This window comes from Aquila chrysaetos, chromosome 4 (assembly GCF_900496995.4).
Source record: "Aquila chrysaetos chrysaetos chromosome 4, bAquChr1.4, whole genome shotgun sequence".
NCBI lineage: Eukaryota > Metazoa > Chordata > Aves > Accipitriformes > Accipitridae > Aquila > Aquila chrysaetos.
In genome coordinates this window covers 21,879,729-21,895,238 of record NC_044007.1, presented here as the reverse complement: position 1 = coordinate 21,895,238, position 15,510 = coordinate 21,879,729, and the positions used below count along the sequence as shown (strand labels likewise).

Below are 15,510 nucleotides of genomic sequence, written 5' to 3'. Positions count from 1 at the left end.
AGATGCTTGCAGTTAAAGAAGAAATGAACAGGCAAAGCCTTTCCTCTAGTTCTCTTTTACATGACAAAAGTGGGTAGTAAGGATCAAAGGATCACTCTCTGCTGATGATGAAATAAGGCCTGAAAATGGGGATATTATTGCCGACTTTAGGGGCACAGTGTTCAAAATAGGTGAACATGCTTCATGGGTGCTGCTGTGCATGAGTAACCTCTTTCGCATTTCATTCCTGATACATAATACCAGCCCTGCCCTCCAGTGGCCCAGTAAGGCTACATGCCCCAGTATTGCTACTCCCTGCAGAGATCCCCTGGTACTTCAGGGTGAAGAGCGAAGCACTGCAGGTGTCAGTGCTTGCACCGCAGCCACGAGCTCAACACAGGTAGCGAAATGACAGCCAACAGACAACCGGGCATGCTGGCAACATACTGGCTATATGAGGATATTTATGGCAAATGATGGGGGTGAAAGCAATATTAGGTATGCCAGGTTCAGATCTCCCAAATTCCTTCTCTGCTCCTGCACCTGGAATGCATGTCGCCAGGGAGAATGGAGTGCTAAAGATCCCAAATTTCTGTCTGGCTGGGGAGAGTGATAAAAATATGGTTGAGATTTTCCCTTACTTTAATAATGTATTTGAGTCTTTAACCTTTCCATACAAGAGCAAGGTGAAACCAGCAGAATCCCAAAGGGAAGTGCTAAGCAAGGAAAGGTTGTTCTGTGTTTCAGCCTTGACAAAACAGATCCTCAGCTCCTCTGTAGTGAGAGAAAAAGGGGTTTAATGCAGCAATGCCACCTCTCAAAGCAACCAGAGATAGTCTACTCCAGCAGAGTGACCAAAGGACTGAAGGAAGAGTCAAAGAAAGCAAACTTTTCTCAGTAGGCACTGGAGAAGCCTGAGGATTGTGGCTAAATGAGGTAAGATTCAAACATCTGGGAACGCAATTGTTGTCTTACTTCCCCATGAAATGTTGCCTTACTTCCCCATTGAAATGCTCAAGGAAACTGGGTGGGCTGCAGAAATCACCTCTAAACCAGCTTTCCAACATAGTGTGGGGCATCTGTTGTCTTAGGACAACAGGTCCAGCAACAACTTTGTGAGAATGTAATGAGGAAGTGATAGCTGGGATGAGGTTGTAGGACAAACTGAGAAGTCTTGTCAGGGTCTAGAGACTGAGGCAGGACTGGGAGACCACTCAGTGCTCCTTCCAGTGCTCCAGTTCAGGACCTGTGCTGACTTAAATGCGTTTTATAATTCCACTGCATCCCAAATTAATTATATGCCTACTAGAAAAAACACTCTACTGTATTTGGGTCTGCTGTCACTCATTACTTGTGTTTTGGAATAGTGACCTGGGCAGTTCCCAAATTATATCCCTGTGGAGATCCCACCATTACAGTGTGCCTCACATAAGTAGAAAAAAAACAAGGACCACAGAGATTTGGAGCTTGACAGTCTCAACCATTGTAGCAGTGCCTGAATAGCACAGCTGAAATACTTCTGATATCACACAGTTTCTCAAGGGCTATTACTTGGCACCTTGTGGCTAGAGGTAGGATTCAGGTACTAGGGCCAGCATGTGTCATGGCAAAACAAATACTCATAAATATCAAAAACTTGACAGGCTCAATAACTTGTTGCACTCAAGGACATAAAAATACAGCAGATGCTTTGGTGTAAACCCCAGTTCACAATATGCAGGTAATTTTTTTTTATGACATCTGCACAATATTTAAAACAGTCATTGGAATTAAAAAATAGGCATTTGTTAAGAACAAAATCCAAAGGATACCCCCTGTGAGGAGAAAATCCATGGTAGAGAGCAGTAAATAACAACATAGGGATCAGGAACTCTTTGCTAATTGTACAGGGAGAAGCTTCCTCATTTCTAATCTAATAAAAATCTGTAGGAAACCTAAAAATATTATACGTTTTTCCACAGATGATACACTTTCATGGTTTGGAGAGCTCAATTTACAAAATGGGTGTTTATATAAAGCATAAAACTACTTGCTGTTATCACACTGTGAAAACATCTGTTTTTAGAAAAATCACTAACTTTGTTCCTTTGGGGTTTCATGATCTGCAGTCTTTTGTATCACTTTGATCTCAGTAGGTGTCCCAAGAGCCCAAAGGACATTTGAAAGTCCTGGGCACGTCCAAAGTATCCAAAGGACAGGCAGCCTTTACTCCTGGGTTTCATTTCTGTCATAATTGAGTCATTTTGGCCTTGAGCAACTCACTTAAGCCAACACTGGATGTTAAACATAAGGCTACTACATATATTCAGTCACTTGAGTGATTTCAGAGCTTTGAGCATCCATAGTTCTCACAACTGTAAACATATTCTAATTATATTTACTTGCCTCACAGGTATATCATGCAATTGCAAGGCTCTAATAATAGTTAAAACCTGAAGCCTGAGAGGAAAGACTCCACACAAATATAAGTTATTGTTGAAAGTAGAAATAAGTCCTTTCCCCTCCGTGCTTTTTCCCCTACTCTTCTCAAATTTCTGCTCTTCTTCCAAGGTAGCAGAAGATTAATTAAAAAGAATGGATCCATGGTTGACATGCACTCTCGATGAGACAAAACATAAGAAAAGACAGGCATCCTTCATACCATAAAGTTCCAGTTCTGAGAGGCAAAGATGGGCTAGGTGGAAGGCAGCTGCAGAGTAAACATCTGCATCATAGTCACACTGTATTCTCTTTGTAGTCAACGGAGACTAACTGGCATTTGCAAGAAAACTACTCATCTCATCCCAAAAGAGAACAACTCTGGAAAGGTTAATCTAGCCTGTTTTAGATCTTGATGCAGAGATGAATAATGTTGCAGAGGCATCTTTCTCTCTGTTGATTATAGAGGGAGACTTGGCAACACACTCAGATGCAGACCATTGCGGTATAGAAGTCTACATTGAACAGTGAACCCGCTCCCTTGTAATAGTCACTGTAATAGTGCTGGATGCCTGGTTCTGCTGTTCTGCCACCCGAAATACAACATGAGAAATGGGAACCTGTGCTAGCTCTTCCTGAACATCCCCATGATTATGCTCCACCATCTTACAAAGAAAATTCTCCTTTGCTATTTAGAGACACAAGAACTACCAACCTAGTAAGAGTTTGTTTCTCATTCAAGCTCATACATCACTGTATGCCATGAATATAGCAGGAACTACAAGTCTACTTTCCACTGTCAAATTAAAAATAACAGTAATTAGCATATGCTTTCTGTGTCTGTCTTAAAATTTGAAAGTCCTTCTGTGCCTGTTTGGCTCATGGGTTGCACAGAAGTACAGGTTATACTGTTTCTATACATGGGACAATAAACTCACTGTAAAGGTGTTTTTGTGTTGACCTCATTTCTCTCTTAAAGATTCCCCAGTAACAATTGCTTGAAAAGAAGGGCTATCACATGTGTAAATGCAACTTTAAACAACATTCTAGGTTTCCGAGGCAAAACTTGTCTAGACATGGTAGCAGAATCATGCTTCTAAGAATACAATTCTCTCAAATGGGAAATCCGATAAATTGATCAAATCAGATTATTTTTCTTTAACCGGAATCCTATCCTACAAAAGACAAAGTGTTAGTTACATTGGGAAAAAACTCACATTTTCAGAAAAAGAAGGTTTTTGAAATTAACACATTATGTTCCTGCTCTGGTGATCCCACTTCATAAGCCTTCAAGTTATGGGTGTGTGTCTCTCCATAAAGCCAGAACACAGAACAGTATTGTAGGTGAGTTCGCCAGTATGGTTGGCATAGGTTTGCTTAGGGTGTAGCAAGAGAAACACTTGAACACACCAATAAATGCTTGGCTGTGCAGCTGGCAGGGACAAAATGTATAAACTCCTTTAAAGACAGGGAAGGGAGATGTAGCAGCAGCTCTAAAACAGTGACAGTTCTCCTGAATCAGCATTTTTCTGTACCTGACCCCTTCCAGGAAGGGAAAAACAAAAAATCAAATTCAGCATCTGCTATCAGAATTCTATGCATTGCTAAGCACAACAGAGATCTTCCTAACACATGAAACTAGAGAATTAGGATTCATCTCCTGTGACCTAACAGAGGAAGAATGTAGAAAATGTGCTTAAAGGCCACTGTTCATTGCTTTTACTTTATAGGTTAGCTGATACCTTCTAAAGATAAATATTAAGAAATACCATCCCCAAACTCACCTACTTTTAAGAACCTACTGAGCTGCTGCCACATTATAATTGTAGTTATTATTTTATTATTGCCCCATTTTCTAAAAAGAATTTTCCAGTTCTTATAACAAAATTCCTTTGAAAGAGAAATTGCAATGACAACTTTCATGCAGGAAGCCCGGTATAATGTTTATTGGTTACTGTTGTTTCATGTTGGTTCTTGAGAAGTTGATTGTGGATTGATTGTTGGACCCAGAATGCACTGCTTTGATGGGGACAGCAGGGTCATTTTCATTTGCTTTTATCTACAGAGAAGAAAAAGACAATATGATATAATCTTTCAACAGAAAATCTCTGCTTTGCAATTTGTCACTCAGAGAGGTAATAATGGAGAAAGAGTGCTAGGAGCTAGAAAGAATGATTATTGCTCCCTCACGCTATTGCAGCTTTAGCCTTTAGTCCTCTCTATTACAAAAGCTTTCTCCCTTATGACAAAGGAAAACAAATAGGATGCTGCACTCTGTTGCTGCTACTGATGCCCGGGATGAGGTTCACTGAGAGGTAGCTTTAAAGGAATAATACAATGAAAAGTGCAAAAGCTAACTTCACCCTCCCACCATTGCAGGTTTGTTCCTATCCTCATATTAATTAGCACGAAGAACAGACCCATTTTATATGAGGTGCGAACTGAGGCTTTACATCCATCTGTTGGGAAATCATTTCTCAAACTAGCTGATCTCATTGTTGGTACACATATGCACCCAAAACCTCAGCCTGGATTTTGTCATGCTTACTGCCACCCACTGTCCCCCTGACCCATGTTAATCAACTCCCTTGCTGTAGTAGACAACATTTCAGCTGCAGTTGGCATACAGCAGCATCGTCTCAATTGTGCTTGCTGAAGATCTTACCTAGTTCTTTTACTTTTTCCTGAAGCATTTCTTCTGTGTGTTAAACTGTTAAAGAGCGAGGTGTTGTCACCTAGTCCTTCTCCCCAGCTGCCAACAGAAAACTAACCCAGAAAAAGGAAGCTAATTGTTTTCCACTGGCTTAGCAAGTAAATCAGCTCACAGAAAGATCTACCGAGCACCAGGGCATATACAGGTGAGGGAGTGTCAATAACCAAGCTACACACTGTGGACACTGGAGAGGAAGGAAGGGGAGATGCTGGGTGTTTATTCCCCTGTTACCAGCACTGAGCCTTACAACAGCTCAGCCATCCATTAGACCACTGCTGGGATTGACTGCAGCACCTCTATTGCATGAAGACAGCTGTTGTCTTTGCAAAACAGATCTCATCAGCTTAGCCCAAACAGCACAATTGGTGGACGGTTATTGTCTGTAACACAGGGACACTAAAAAAATTAATTTTTCACATCAAGCTGATTTTGTTTGGGGTTTTTTTTCTGTAAATCTGCAAGCCAAACATTTATGTTTTGTTTGTACTCCTGGTGCTAACTGAACTCAGGTTTTCTATGGGCCTTCATACCCATGTCTCAGTCTAGCAGTTAAACTCCATTTGCTTCTCTCAACCTGACTTTTTAAATGAGGCTCCAATCAGAAAGAGTTCCTCCATACCTGGGCTGCTACACATTTTCATCAACTTTAAAGATACCGAGACAACTCGGCTTCTGAGAGGGCTTATTTCAGACAAGCCTGTCACAGGCTAGATGGCCTGCTACACTTTTGTTTTCTTGAAGTTTCCGAGAAGCATTAAGTAAAGTAGTTTTCACTAATCAAAAGAGACAGTTACCTGCAAGAGCCAAAACTGGGGAATGAGCCTACTATTTTGGTGTGATGGATGCTGCTGAGACCACATCTGTATATGGTGCTCTCTTAACAGGAACAGGCTGGCAGACCTGCAGTAAAATATTTCAAATCTTTCATTGTTATTTGTCTTCCCCTTGCAATTGCTAATTGGACACAATGAAAATAGCAGTCCTATGATAACCCAGCTTTGTATGTTATGCATCCCAACAATTTCATCAAACTTCTCTCTTGAAAAGATCCCTTACACTGGGATTAAACTGTTCAGTTCTCAGCTTTCATCAGGAGCTGGGTGGCTCAATCTCTTCAGCAATGTAACAAAGCAATTCTAAACCCATTTTTTTAAAGAAGCAACTGAGCATCTTCCACCTCATTTTTTTGATGCTTCTCCCTTCCTTAGTCCAAACAGAACTTGGAGTGGCAAAACCCAGAGATTATGGCACAAATAACCAGGATATGCTAAAACACAAGCACAAATCAATTAATCTGGTTGCTTCTGTGTATTTTTTTAATCTCAGTTCAGCTACTTCAGGATATCCCAGGAGAGAACAGGTACAGAGAAAACACGCCTGAGCTGCTCTCCAGAACAGCTGACTCACTGCATGTTCAAGCTACAAGCTTGTTCTTTGTTAAAGTAATCACATTTTCCAGTGATGCTCTTAATACAGGTAAGAGAGGTTAATGAACATCAGTGAAACAAAGTGAATCCTGGCTTGTGTGGGTATCTACCACCCACTATCCCAGCTGCTGGCTACAGGAGGTTGAGCTGGTTGAAAAATCACTTCTGAAGACATGCTACACTTGATGTTTTGGTTAAGAGAAAGTTCTCTCTAGCTTTGATGGGAAATGGAAACCACCATGTTCATGGAAGTCTTTCAGAATTCTGTAATTATCAAATTTCTTATAAATTGTAGTTTAGTTTTGATACTAATCTTCCTCTAACATGGCATATAAGGCTTTAGCAGAGATGCCAGGATTTGCAGTCACTAAAACTCAGCTATGCTTCAGGAAGCACCTAATTATCATTTAGTAAGTGCAACGTGTTCTCTTACATGAAAAGGAATGCCCCAAGTTTTTGCTGGTGTAATGCTAGTACAAATCTGTTTTCAATAGCTAGTTTCGATTACTATTACCTGACATTTATTTTGCATTAAAAGGCAAAGGGATCAACACTGCACAACAAAGAAAGTGCTGTAATAGTAAGCAGCCCTCATTAACAAAGTACCTAATATCTTCAATGATGTCCAATGGATTAAATAGACTCACAGGCACACACAACTTTGTGTATGATATATACCCCACTGAAGATAGACCCAAAGGACTATGATTTCTAAGAGGAACACTGCAAAGAGATTCTATCTAGATTAAAAATGCAGAATGAGTCTACTGTAGGTAAGCAGTTCTCACTATTTAGCCTGTGAGACAATCTTATCTGCAGCTGGCCATAGAATTGCATGACTTTTGGAGCAATTGTTTCAATTCAGTTACATGTTCAGTGGAAATGGAAGATCTTTTATCTGGACAAATTCACAGTTAGGACTACTGGCTCACTTTTCTACTAGTCTGGGAAGTCCAGGCACAGATTATTTCATTTGCCCTTCCTTTCCCCCAGAAACATTAACCTGCATTCACACTGAAAAGGTGAATAGAATATATAAAATTTGTGGACAGATTTAAATGAGGAATCTGGTTTCAAAATAAAAAGCAAAGTAGAAACAGCATAGATGCTAACATAATGCAAGTGAAAAATCTCTCTAGTTTATCTAATTTACACTGACTTGTACTGGTACCAAAAAAAAAAAAAAAAGTGTTCCTTTATGTTTGGAAAACCCCAAAATGCAATATCTGTTTTCTGTTCTTAGCTCCCAGGCAAAAACTGTGTGCTCACGCAGGGACTTCCCTGCCTATCCACTGTATTATATGTATCAACTTGCAAACAGCCCACCAGCTCCTGTGAAAGTGTGGTGTTTGGAAGAAAGCCTTACTCAGCCACTTTTACATGCCTTTCTCAGTCCATCAAGACAACAGCAGGAAGAAATATACAGAATTATATTGGAAGCATTTCAATGGGCCATATCTTACATGGATCCTAGTCTGATTCAACTTTTAGATCCTGCAGTGAATCCCACTGATTCAGGCTGTGATTTTAAAATACAGTTTATCTGGCTGCTTTTGAAAATCCTACTCACAATAAGTAACACTAAGGACGCAAAAGCATTCTTCATGAATGCTTCCATGGTAAATAAGCACTGAAAATTCAATCTTCATGTATTTTGCAATATTTCTCTTAAAAAAAAAAAAAAAAAAAAAGAACAAGAGCTTGAACAGAACTATCTTGGTCCAGCAGTGCACTTTGCGCATGTTCAGTTTTTAACACATTCTTGCTGGAACACAGCGAAGTGTTCAACATTCTACAGGGCTTAGCTCCAAATATCTGATCCATGAAAGATTTAGAAAATTACCGATTTCTTCCTCAGTGTAAGATTTCCTCCTGCATATGATGTGAAGCCTCTCTGATTTTCAGTGAAATCAGTGATGAAATGTAGCAGTTAGTTAGATTACTTACGAGCAAAACTTTGCCCACTTTTATTGCAAGTGGGACGTGTTTATTTTAAAAAGTATCCAGGCTTAGTCTATGAGCTGTACAGACTACCCTATGAGCAGGAACTAGTCTATGATATTTTTCTGTAAGATAAAGAGCAATAAAAATTGAGTCCTTAGTTTCATTTCCTCCCACCTTGGCAGATTTTGATTAGTAAGGGAAATTACGATTGAATCCCCAAACCTCTCTTCCCAAGAGCTAGTTATCCTCATGTTGTACAAAGCATTACAGAGATTTATTATTTTAATTAACCTGCTCCCGCTGCCTGACTCGTTTGTAGACATATGGAGGGAATGGTGGACGGGAGACATATTTGCCTTCTCCTGCTGTGACATTGAAAGCTCCACCTTCATAAACTACTTTGCCTCTTGAAATTGTCGCAACTGGGACTCCATGGCAGACCATTCCTTCAAATATATTGAAATTGTTGGCCTGGTGATGTGTCTTTGCAGATATTGTCCTGTGTTTACAAAACAAAACAATGCCAAAAATTACTATGATCCTTGCATTTTACTTCATTATAAATTTTTGAGAAATTGATAAAGGAAGAAAATTTAGCAGCATTATTAAACTATGACACTGTACAGTACATCATGGAACAGCTGTAAAAATAGGATAGAGCAATAACATTTCATTGAACAGTAATTGCATTTCAAAAGAATGAAAAGGGAGAGTAAAGGACAGAACTTTGCAGCCTTGAAATGCAAAATTTTCCACTAGGAAGAGATTAGTGGAAAAAAAAATCAGGTTGTAATATTTTATTTGAATAACATGATTTCATTCTGCCTTGTCAAGCAAATATCTGTGCACAATAAGGTCAGAAAAAGCTCTGACCTTTTAGCTAGAATGACTTGCAATTTCAAGTTTGAAAAGTATGGCTGCAATGTTTCAAAGATTGAGACTCATAAATAACACAAAGACTATTTCACTGGAAAGTCAGTAGATGGTAATGAACTTTGGTAAATCTTAATGTGAGTTGGATTGATCCAGTGTCTGACAGCCCAAATATCTCGATGCTACTAAATAATAATGACAACGTCACACTTCTACATAACTTTCCTCCAAGGGTATTAAGCAAATTATAATTGTGGACCTCAACAGTACTCACTTGAGCTATGGTGTTATTGCTTTGTTTACGCATAGACCTCATTCTTTATGATCACCATTTTTCTAGCCAATTTCTCCAACCCTAACTGGCTACATTAAAGGCAGAGCCAACGCTAGGGCTGACATTAGCATCTGGAAGTCCAGGCTGTGTATACTTCCTTTATTATCTACTTTCCCTACTGATCTACTTACTATCTACTGTATCTAAAATGGGTCACAAGATTTTGAATTTTAGTTAATTATTGTATTAACTTCCTGTTTCCAATCTACAGATTATTTTTTTTTAATAACTTGGAGAGTTTACATTTTTATTGTCATCTGTAATTTCTGAAAGGAAGGAAGCTTCATGCTTTTGGCTAGCAGTCAGAATTTTCCAGAATACGTGCTCACACAATCAAAAACCTATCATGCATATATAGCATTAACATTATTCCAGAGACTATATCTTTTGAAAAAGAATTATCAAAGTCAAAAGTAATATGAAATATTAATAGATTAAAATATTGATCTGTTTGGAGAAGAATTTTCTAAAACTTTAGTTAACATCCTTATCAAAATGAGAAAACCACAACAAAATCTGTATCTTTCTTGAAGTATAGCCATTTTCAAAAGTAATCACTTATGCAGAGGAAAAAAGAATTTGTGGAAGGAGACTTAGCTTTCCTTTCATATTGTTCTGTTGAACTAAGAGAAATGGTTCTACTAAGGTCTACATTTAAATCTTGGTGGCAACTGACTTTCCAAAGGCTGTATATATAGAAATACTCTCTACGACTAGCCTGCCCTAGGAATAAAAACTTTTCCTTATTCAGCACACCTTGGACAGAAAACTTATGCATGCCTGCTCACCAGTATCAGCATCATCTTGCAGATTCACAGCAGAAAGAGTGAGCAATAGAGGTCAGACCTCTCTTGTATTCACTGGTCCTATGAATACTGTCCAACAACTTTATCCATGGGTGTTACAATAGCCCTACAAAGAGTTTGTGAACATATTCCTCTAGCTTATTGCATTACCCTTATGGGTCCAACACTAGAACAGTAAGTAAGAACAACTGTAATATAATTATCTTTAGCATTCTCTGGGTATACATCATGTCTATTTGCACAATAGCACTGGGACCTGAAAAGAAAAATGGAAAAGGTAATTTGAGCAAACGAACAGAAAAATAAGCAAGATACTTCAACTCAACATGGGAGCTGTTTAAATGTGCTAGAGCAGGATCACTAGAGGTAAACACACCTCAGAGGTAACTATGTCCTTCAGAAAGATACAAAATGAATGGAAGTTAGCACAGATAAACCTCACAATATGACAAAACACATTTCCCAGAGCTTGTCTCAACAGCAAACTTGTATAGAACTCATTTATAACTCTTCTGTTGAAACAAGCCTTAGGTCACGCTGCCCCTTCTAAAGGTGAAGCGCATTCTCCCTGGATATCACCAAAATTCATCTGTGATTTAACCCTTTGACGTTATCAATGGCAGTGAAAGTTTCAGGTAGCAAGTGAACAACCAATTAACACAGCACTAGATGGTATGCTTGGATCTGAAGCTCACAACTCAGCAACCTTATGCAACTGACTGTTTACTGCTGTCAGCCATTTCAGTAGCAGGCAGCTTGCTGGGAATCGTAGTGAAATTCCACTATTTGCTCCGAATGTCTGAACACTATTGACCACTCAGCTAATAGCAAGAATGGCTGTAGCCTACTTATAATCCAAGAAACCAAGACTGCCACCATAGTGAAGTGTAACATAACAGCTGTCTCCAGCATCCTAAGTGATGCCTGATGTAAAGGATTACTCAACATGAGAGCAGATTCTGACTCCAGGCTGCGAAAAACTGTATTGGATTTCTTTTATAAAATTTGTAAAATTCTCTAATTCTAGTTATAAATTACAGTGGCTCTTGTTTCAGGCAACCCTTTCTGAAACAGAGACTGAGATCAGAATGATTACTTCAACATGTAAAAGAACATTCTCCTCTGCAAAGAGGATACTGTAAAGACATCAGGCCCTGTTTTGTTCCTACTTACATCAGTGTTTCCATGTAATTCACTTCAGCTGCTTTTGATACACCTGTCTTGCAAAGACGTTTTAGGCTGTCAGTATATCAATTGACATTCCTCTAGTACCACAGAGGAAGACATGCTTCTGAAATTGTTTTTTTTCAACGCAGTGCTTCTGTCCAACTAATTTACAGCTAAAATAGCAATTATTTTAGTCTAAATGCAATTACCAGATTTTTTCTGACTGTGTGAGGATTCAGTGACTAGTAATCCTGTATTTATTTATGCTCTATGTGAGAAAGGACTTTACAGCCACTCCTAGAATATTGTATCTAAATAAACTACAAACTGAAGTTTGAAATTTAGAAAAGAGCATCAGATTAGACTAACACAGCAAGCTGTTGGGTGAAATTCAAGACTGTACAGGTGGTGAGCTGAAAAGTTATGCCCTGAAGGTTTGTTAAGGAGTTAGAGGTACCAGTTTTCATTTCAAGTCATACACAACCCAGGACCATCATAAACATGTCTACGCCTCAGTCAGAGCCTGAAATACTAAATAGTGAGTTACAGTCAGGCAGGAGGGGGAACTGGATGAAGGGAAACCATTAGACATTAGAATGATCTTCTACCCCTCATAATGCATAGGACATGAAGCTACATCAGCCCAGTGAAGGTGGATCTGTTGGACTGGAGTGAGCTTTAGAACCTAAACTTTGACTGCTGTGAGCGTTATCACTTTAATTTTCAAAGTGGGCATAAGAAAATGAAGAATTTAATTACTTTCAATAGAAAGTGGATGCATACCTCACAGTTTTCTCAAAAAAATTCCAGGTACAGGAATATGAAGGAATTCTGTAGTTGACAGCCCTTAGGTAAGAATAGCTGCTCAACGTCTCAGTAAAAGGAGGACACCTATTCTATAATTATTTAATGAATTAATTTAAAATACAGTAATAAAGGCAGTTAACATGACCTGAGTCCATTGTTGAAGAGAAAACAACTGCTTCATTGACAGCTGCCATAGAAAACCAACTTATGTAAGAGTGAATATTTGAGCTGTAAGCAACTTCTCTCAGTGCTTACAATGCAGTATCTCTAAGCTTTTTGGAGCTGGGGGTAGGTGAGAAATGCCAGTTTGGTGAGGATAGTATCAGCCTTTGTGACTTGCCTCTTCACATCACTTTCAGATGCCTTTGAACTCTCCATATTGTTAACCCGCTTTTCTAAAATCTAGAAAAAAATAAATAGAACATTCATCTTTCTGTGCTGTCCTGAGCCACCACTCATTTATAATGATAATTAAGTTGAACTTTGTTAATATTAAAGAGTCAGTTTTATTAAAAAGAAAGCAAAGGAGGGGGAAAAAAGAGCGGAAGAAGAAGAAAGTCTTAAAATCTATGTGCAAAAATGCTAGCTGTAAGCCTATAATGTGGATTAAAAACCCCATGGCCTATTTTATATTAAGGAATTGCAATAACTGCACATGCAAATATATGCAGGCAACTATTCATAAAGTTGTATTCCTAGCCTCTTAAAAAATATCTTTAAATAAGCATTGCCTTCCAGTAGTCATATGAAGTGAGGAGATTTGTGGATAACAGATGCAAGAAGAGGTAGGAAGTTAATGTTTGCGAGCTCCAAGTAGAAGTGACTTATCTGAGGGATCGGGTCTTTATTTCATGCAATCATATCTCCTAAAATTCATTGTTTTAAGATGGGTAGAGAATGGCAACAAAATTATTTTTCTGATTATGGTAAGTAACTCATTTGTCAACAATACCACCAGTCTGGTCCTATCAATCACTCCAAGCTGATATGGGATAGAAGCGAAAATTGTCAAACTGTATAATGGGCAGGAGGGAAACAGTAATGAGAAATTAAGCTTGCAGAAAAGCATAAAAAGAGAGGAAAATACAAATTAGTCTATTCAATGACTAAAGAAGATCTGGAAGCGATTACCAGGGAGAAAAAGGCAAGGTTATATAAGGAGAAAATAAGAAAGATTTAATTTTTTTTTTTTGTAACATTTCTAAGATTCAGTTCTCTAAAGAGAGCAGCTGACATTTCGTGAGACAGCAAGTTACTGGGGAAACGTACATCATGCTGTCTCACAGAGGCTTATTTTGTTACAGTTCACAGAACCACAGAGTCATTGAGGTTGGAAAGCATCTCTGGAGATCACCTATTCCAAGCCCTCTGCTCTGATCAGGGTCAGCCAAAGTAGGTTTTTCAGGGCTGTGTCCAGTCGGGTTTTAAGTACCTCCAAAGATGGAGACTCCACAATCTCTTTGGGCAGCCTGTGCCAGTGTTTGATCACCCCCACAGCAAAAAAAAGCTATTTCTTATGTTTAAATGGAATTTCCTGTGTTTTAATTTGTGCCTGTTGTTTCTTTCTTCATGTCCCCCTAATTTGAGATAACAGGCCTCTGACAGGAACTCTAATTCTAGTGAATTAGTGTACATTCATGCATGCACATGCTTGTACTTGTGAAAAAGCATACGGGGTTATTGAAAATGCTAGAACATACTTGTCCTGTGCATACATATTTGTATGCCACATTATTTCATTTTAGCTCATTGTGTCTAGATGCAGTTATCCATATACTGAGTATTCAAAATTATGCTCATTCATCAAAAGAGTAAGACAGTTGCAGCATTATTTATTCTAATCATCTGTTAACATCTTGGTTTCTTCCTCTTTCATGTTATGAAAAATTACAGGCAGTTGCTTGGCAAAGAGTGCTTAAATGTTGTAACTTGTCCCCACTTAAGCCTGTGAGGCTAAAGACTTGACTACAAATGAGACAGACATAGGCTGCAGACTTTGATTCTAAAAAATGCAAAAGATTTATCCACAAACATATCTACACACAAACAAAGGCATTGAGGGAACATATACCAGCAGACTGGGGCACTCTGACTTCTCGCTGATTTGCATCCAGTGACTGTTTCCCATAAAATGCATAAACAACACTGGAAACGGGCTAGAAACCACGTCTTCCCTAGTCATGTCACAGCACGTAGATTACAGAATAACATGTCCTTTTCCTCCCTCTCCTCCTCACCTCAGGACTCCTGCATTCCCTGCTAACCAGGGACCCTGCTCCAGCAGCTGTGCACTTGGGACTGCAGCCATCACTGCTGTGCTCAGGGTTGAGCCCAGCTCCATTGGCACACGTGGGGCACACGCTGGGCCCGCCAAAGAGGGCCACTCCAGTGGAGCCCAAGGAGGATGGGGTGAGAGACTGCTACCTGCACAGCCAGCTCTGCCTCCGCATTCAAAAAGTACCTAACTTTTAGGCTTTGGTAACTGGAAAAAAAACGTGGGTGAGGCTTCCCAGACTGCACGTTGTTATAATGAAGTGGCTGGACTTAGAAAGTTAAACTCCATTCGAGATGGGTTTTTTATCCCTATGGGTGTTTGATCTTGCCTTTGGGGCCTGAGCCAGGGCTTATTTGCAAGGCTCCGATAGGGTACAGTGAGTTTATTCAGCGCTAATATCTTCCAGGAGCTGAATGTCTGAGATCTTTAGCACCTTCTGCCCCTACTTTACAAGGGATGCTCAGCTCTTTTCACAGACTGAATTGGGTACTGCAGTATTTAGATTCCTTGCTGAGCATTTCTGAAACAAGCCCTAGAGATTTTGTATTCTTGCTTGCTTTCAAATCACTAAAGGCATCAGCTACAGAGGACACTGACTTGCTGACAGGTGACATTCCCTTCTCCTTGCTTACTTTGCCCTCTCCTTCCGGAACAGTCTTTACAGTTGCTTTTGTTTCACAGACTTGGGGCTGCTATATTATTTGTGTGCAGCTGAAAGAAGTCAGTGAAGATTCTTGATCAAAACACAGATTAAAATAAGATGGTAC

General features: G+C 39.3%; 1 protein-coding gene across 1 annotated transcript in view; it reads right to left on the bottom strand.

The window, feature by feature from the left end:
• Window positions 1-4,319: 4,319 nt before the first annotated feature.
• Window positions 4,320-15,510, bottom strand: part of DPYS (dihydropyrimidinase) — a 32,302-nt gene continuing 21,111 nt past the window's right edge. The window contains exons 8-10 of the mRNA XM_030012623.2: window positions 8,773-8,980; window positions 5,905-6,010; window positions 4,320-4,456 (exon numbers count right to left, since the gene is read on the bottom strand). Coding sequence (XP_029868483.1) covers window positions 5,936-6,010; window positions 8,773-8,980 — 283 coding nt within the window. The 3' untranslated portion in view covers window positions 4,320-4,456; window positions 5,905-5,935. The remainder of the gene's footprint in view (window positions 4,457-5,904; window positions 6,011-8,772; window positions 8,981-15,510) is intronic.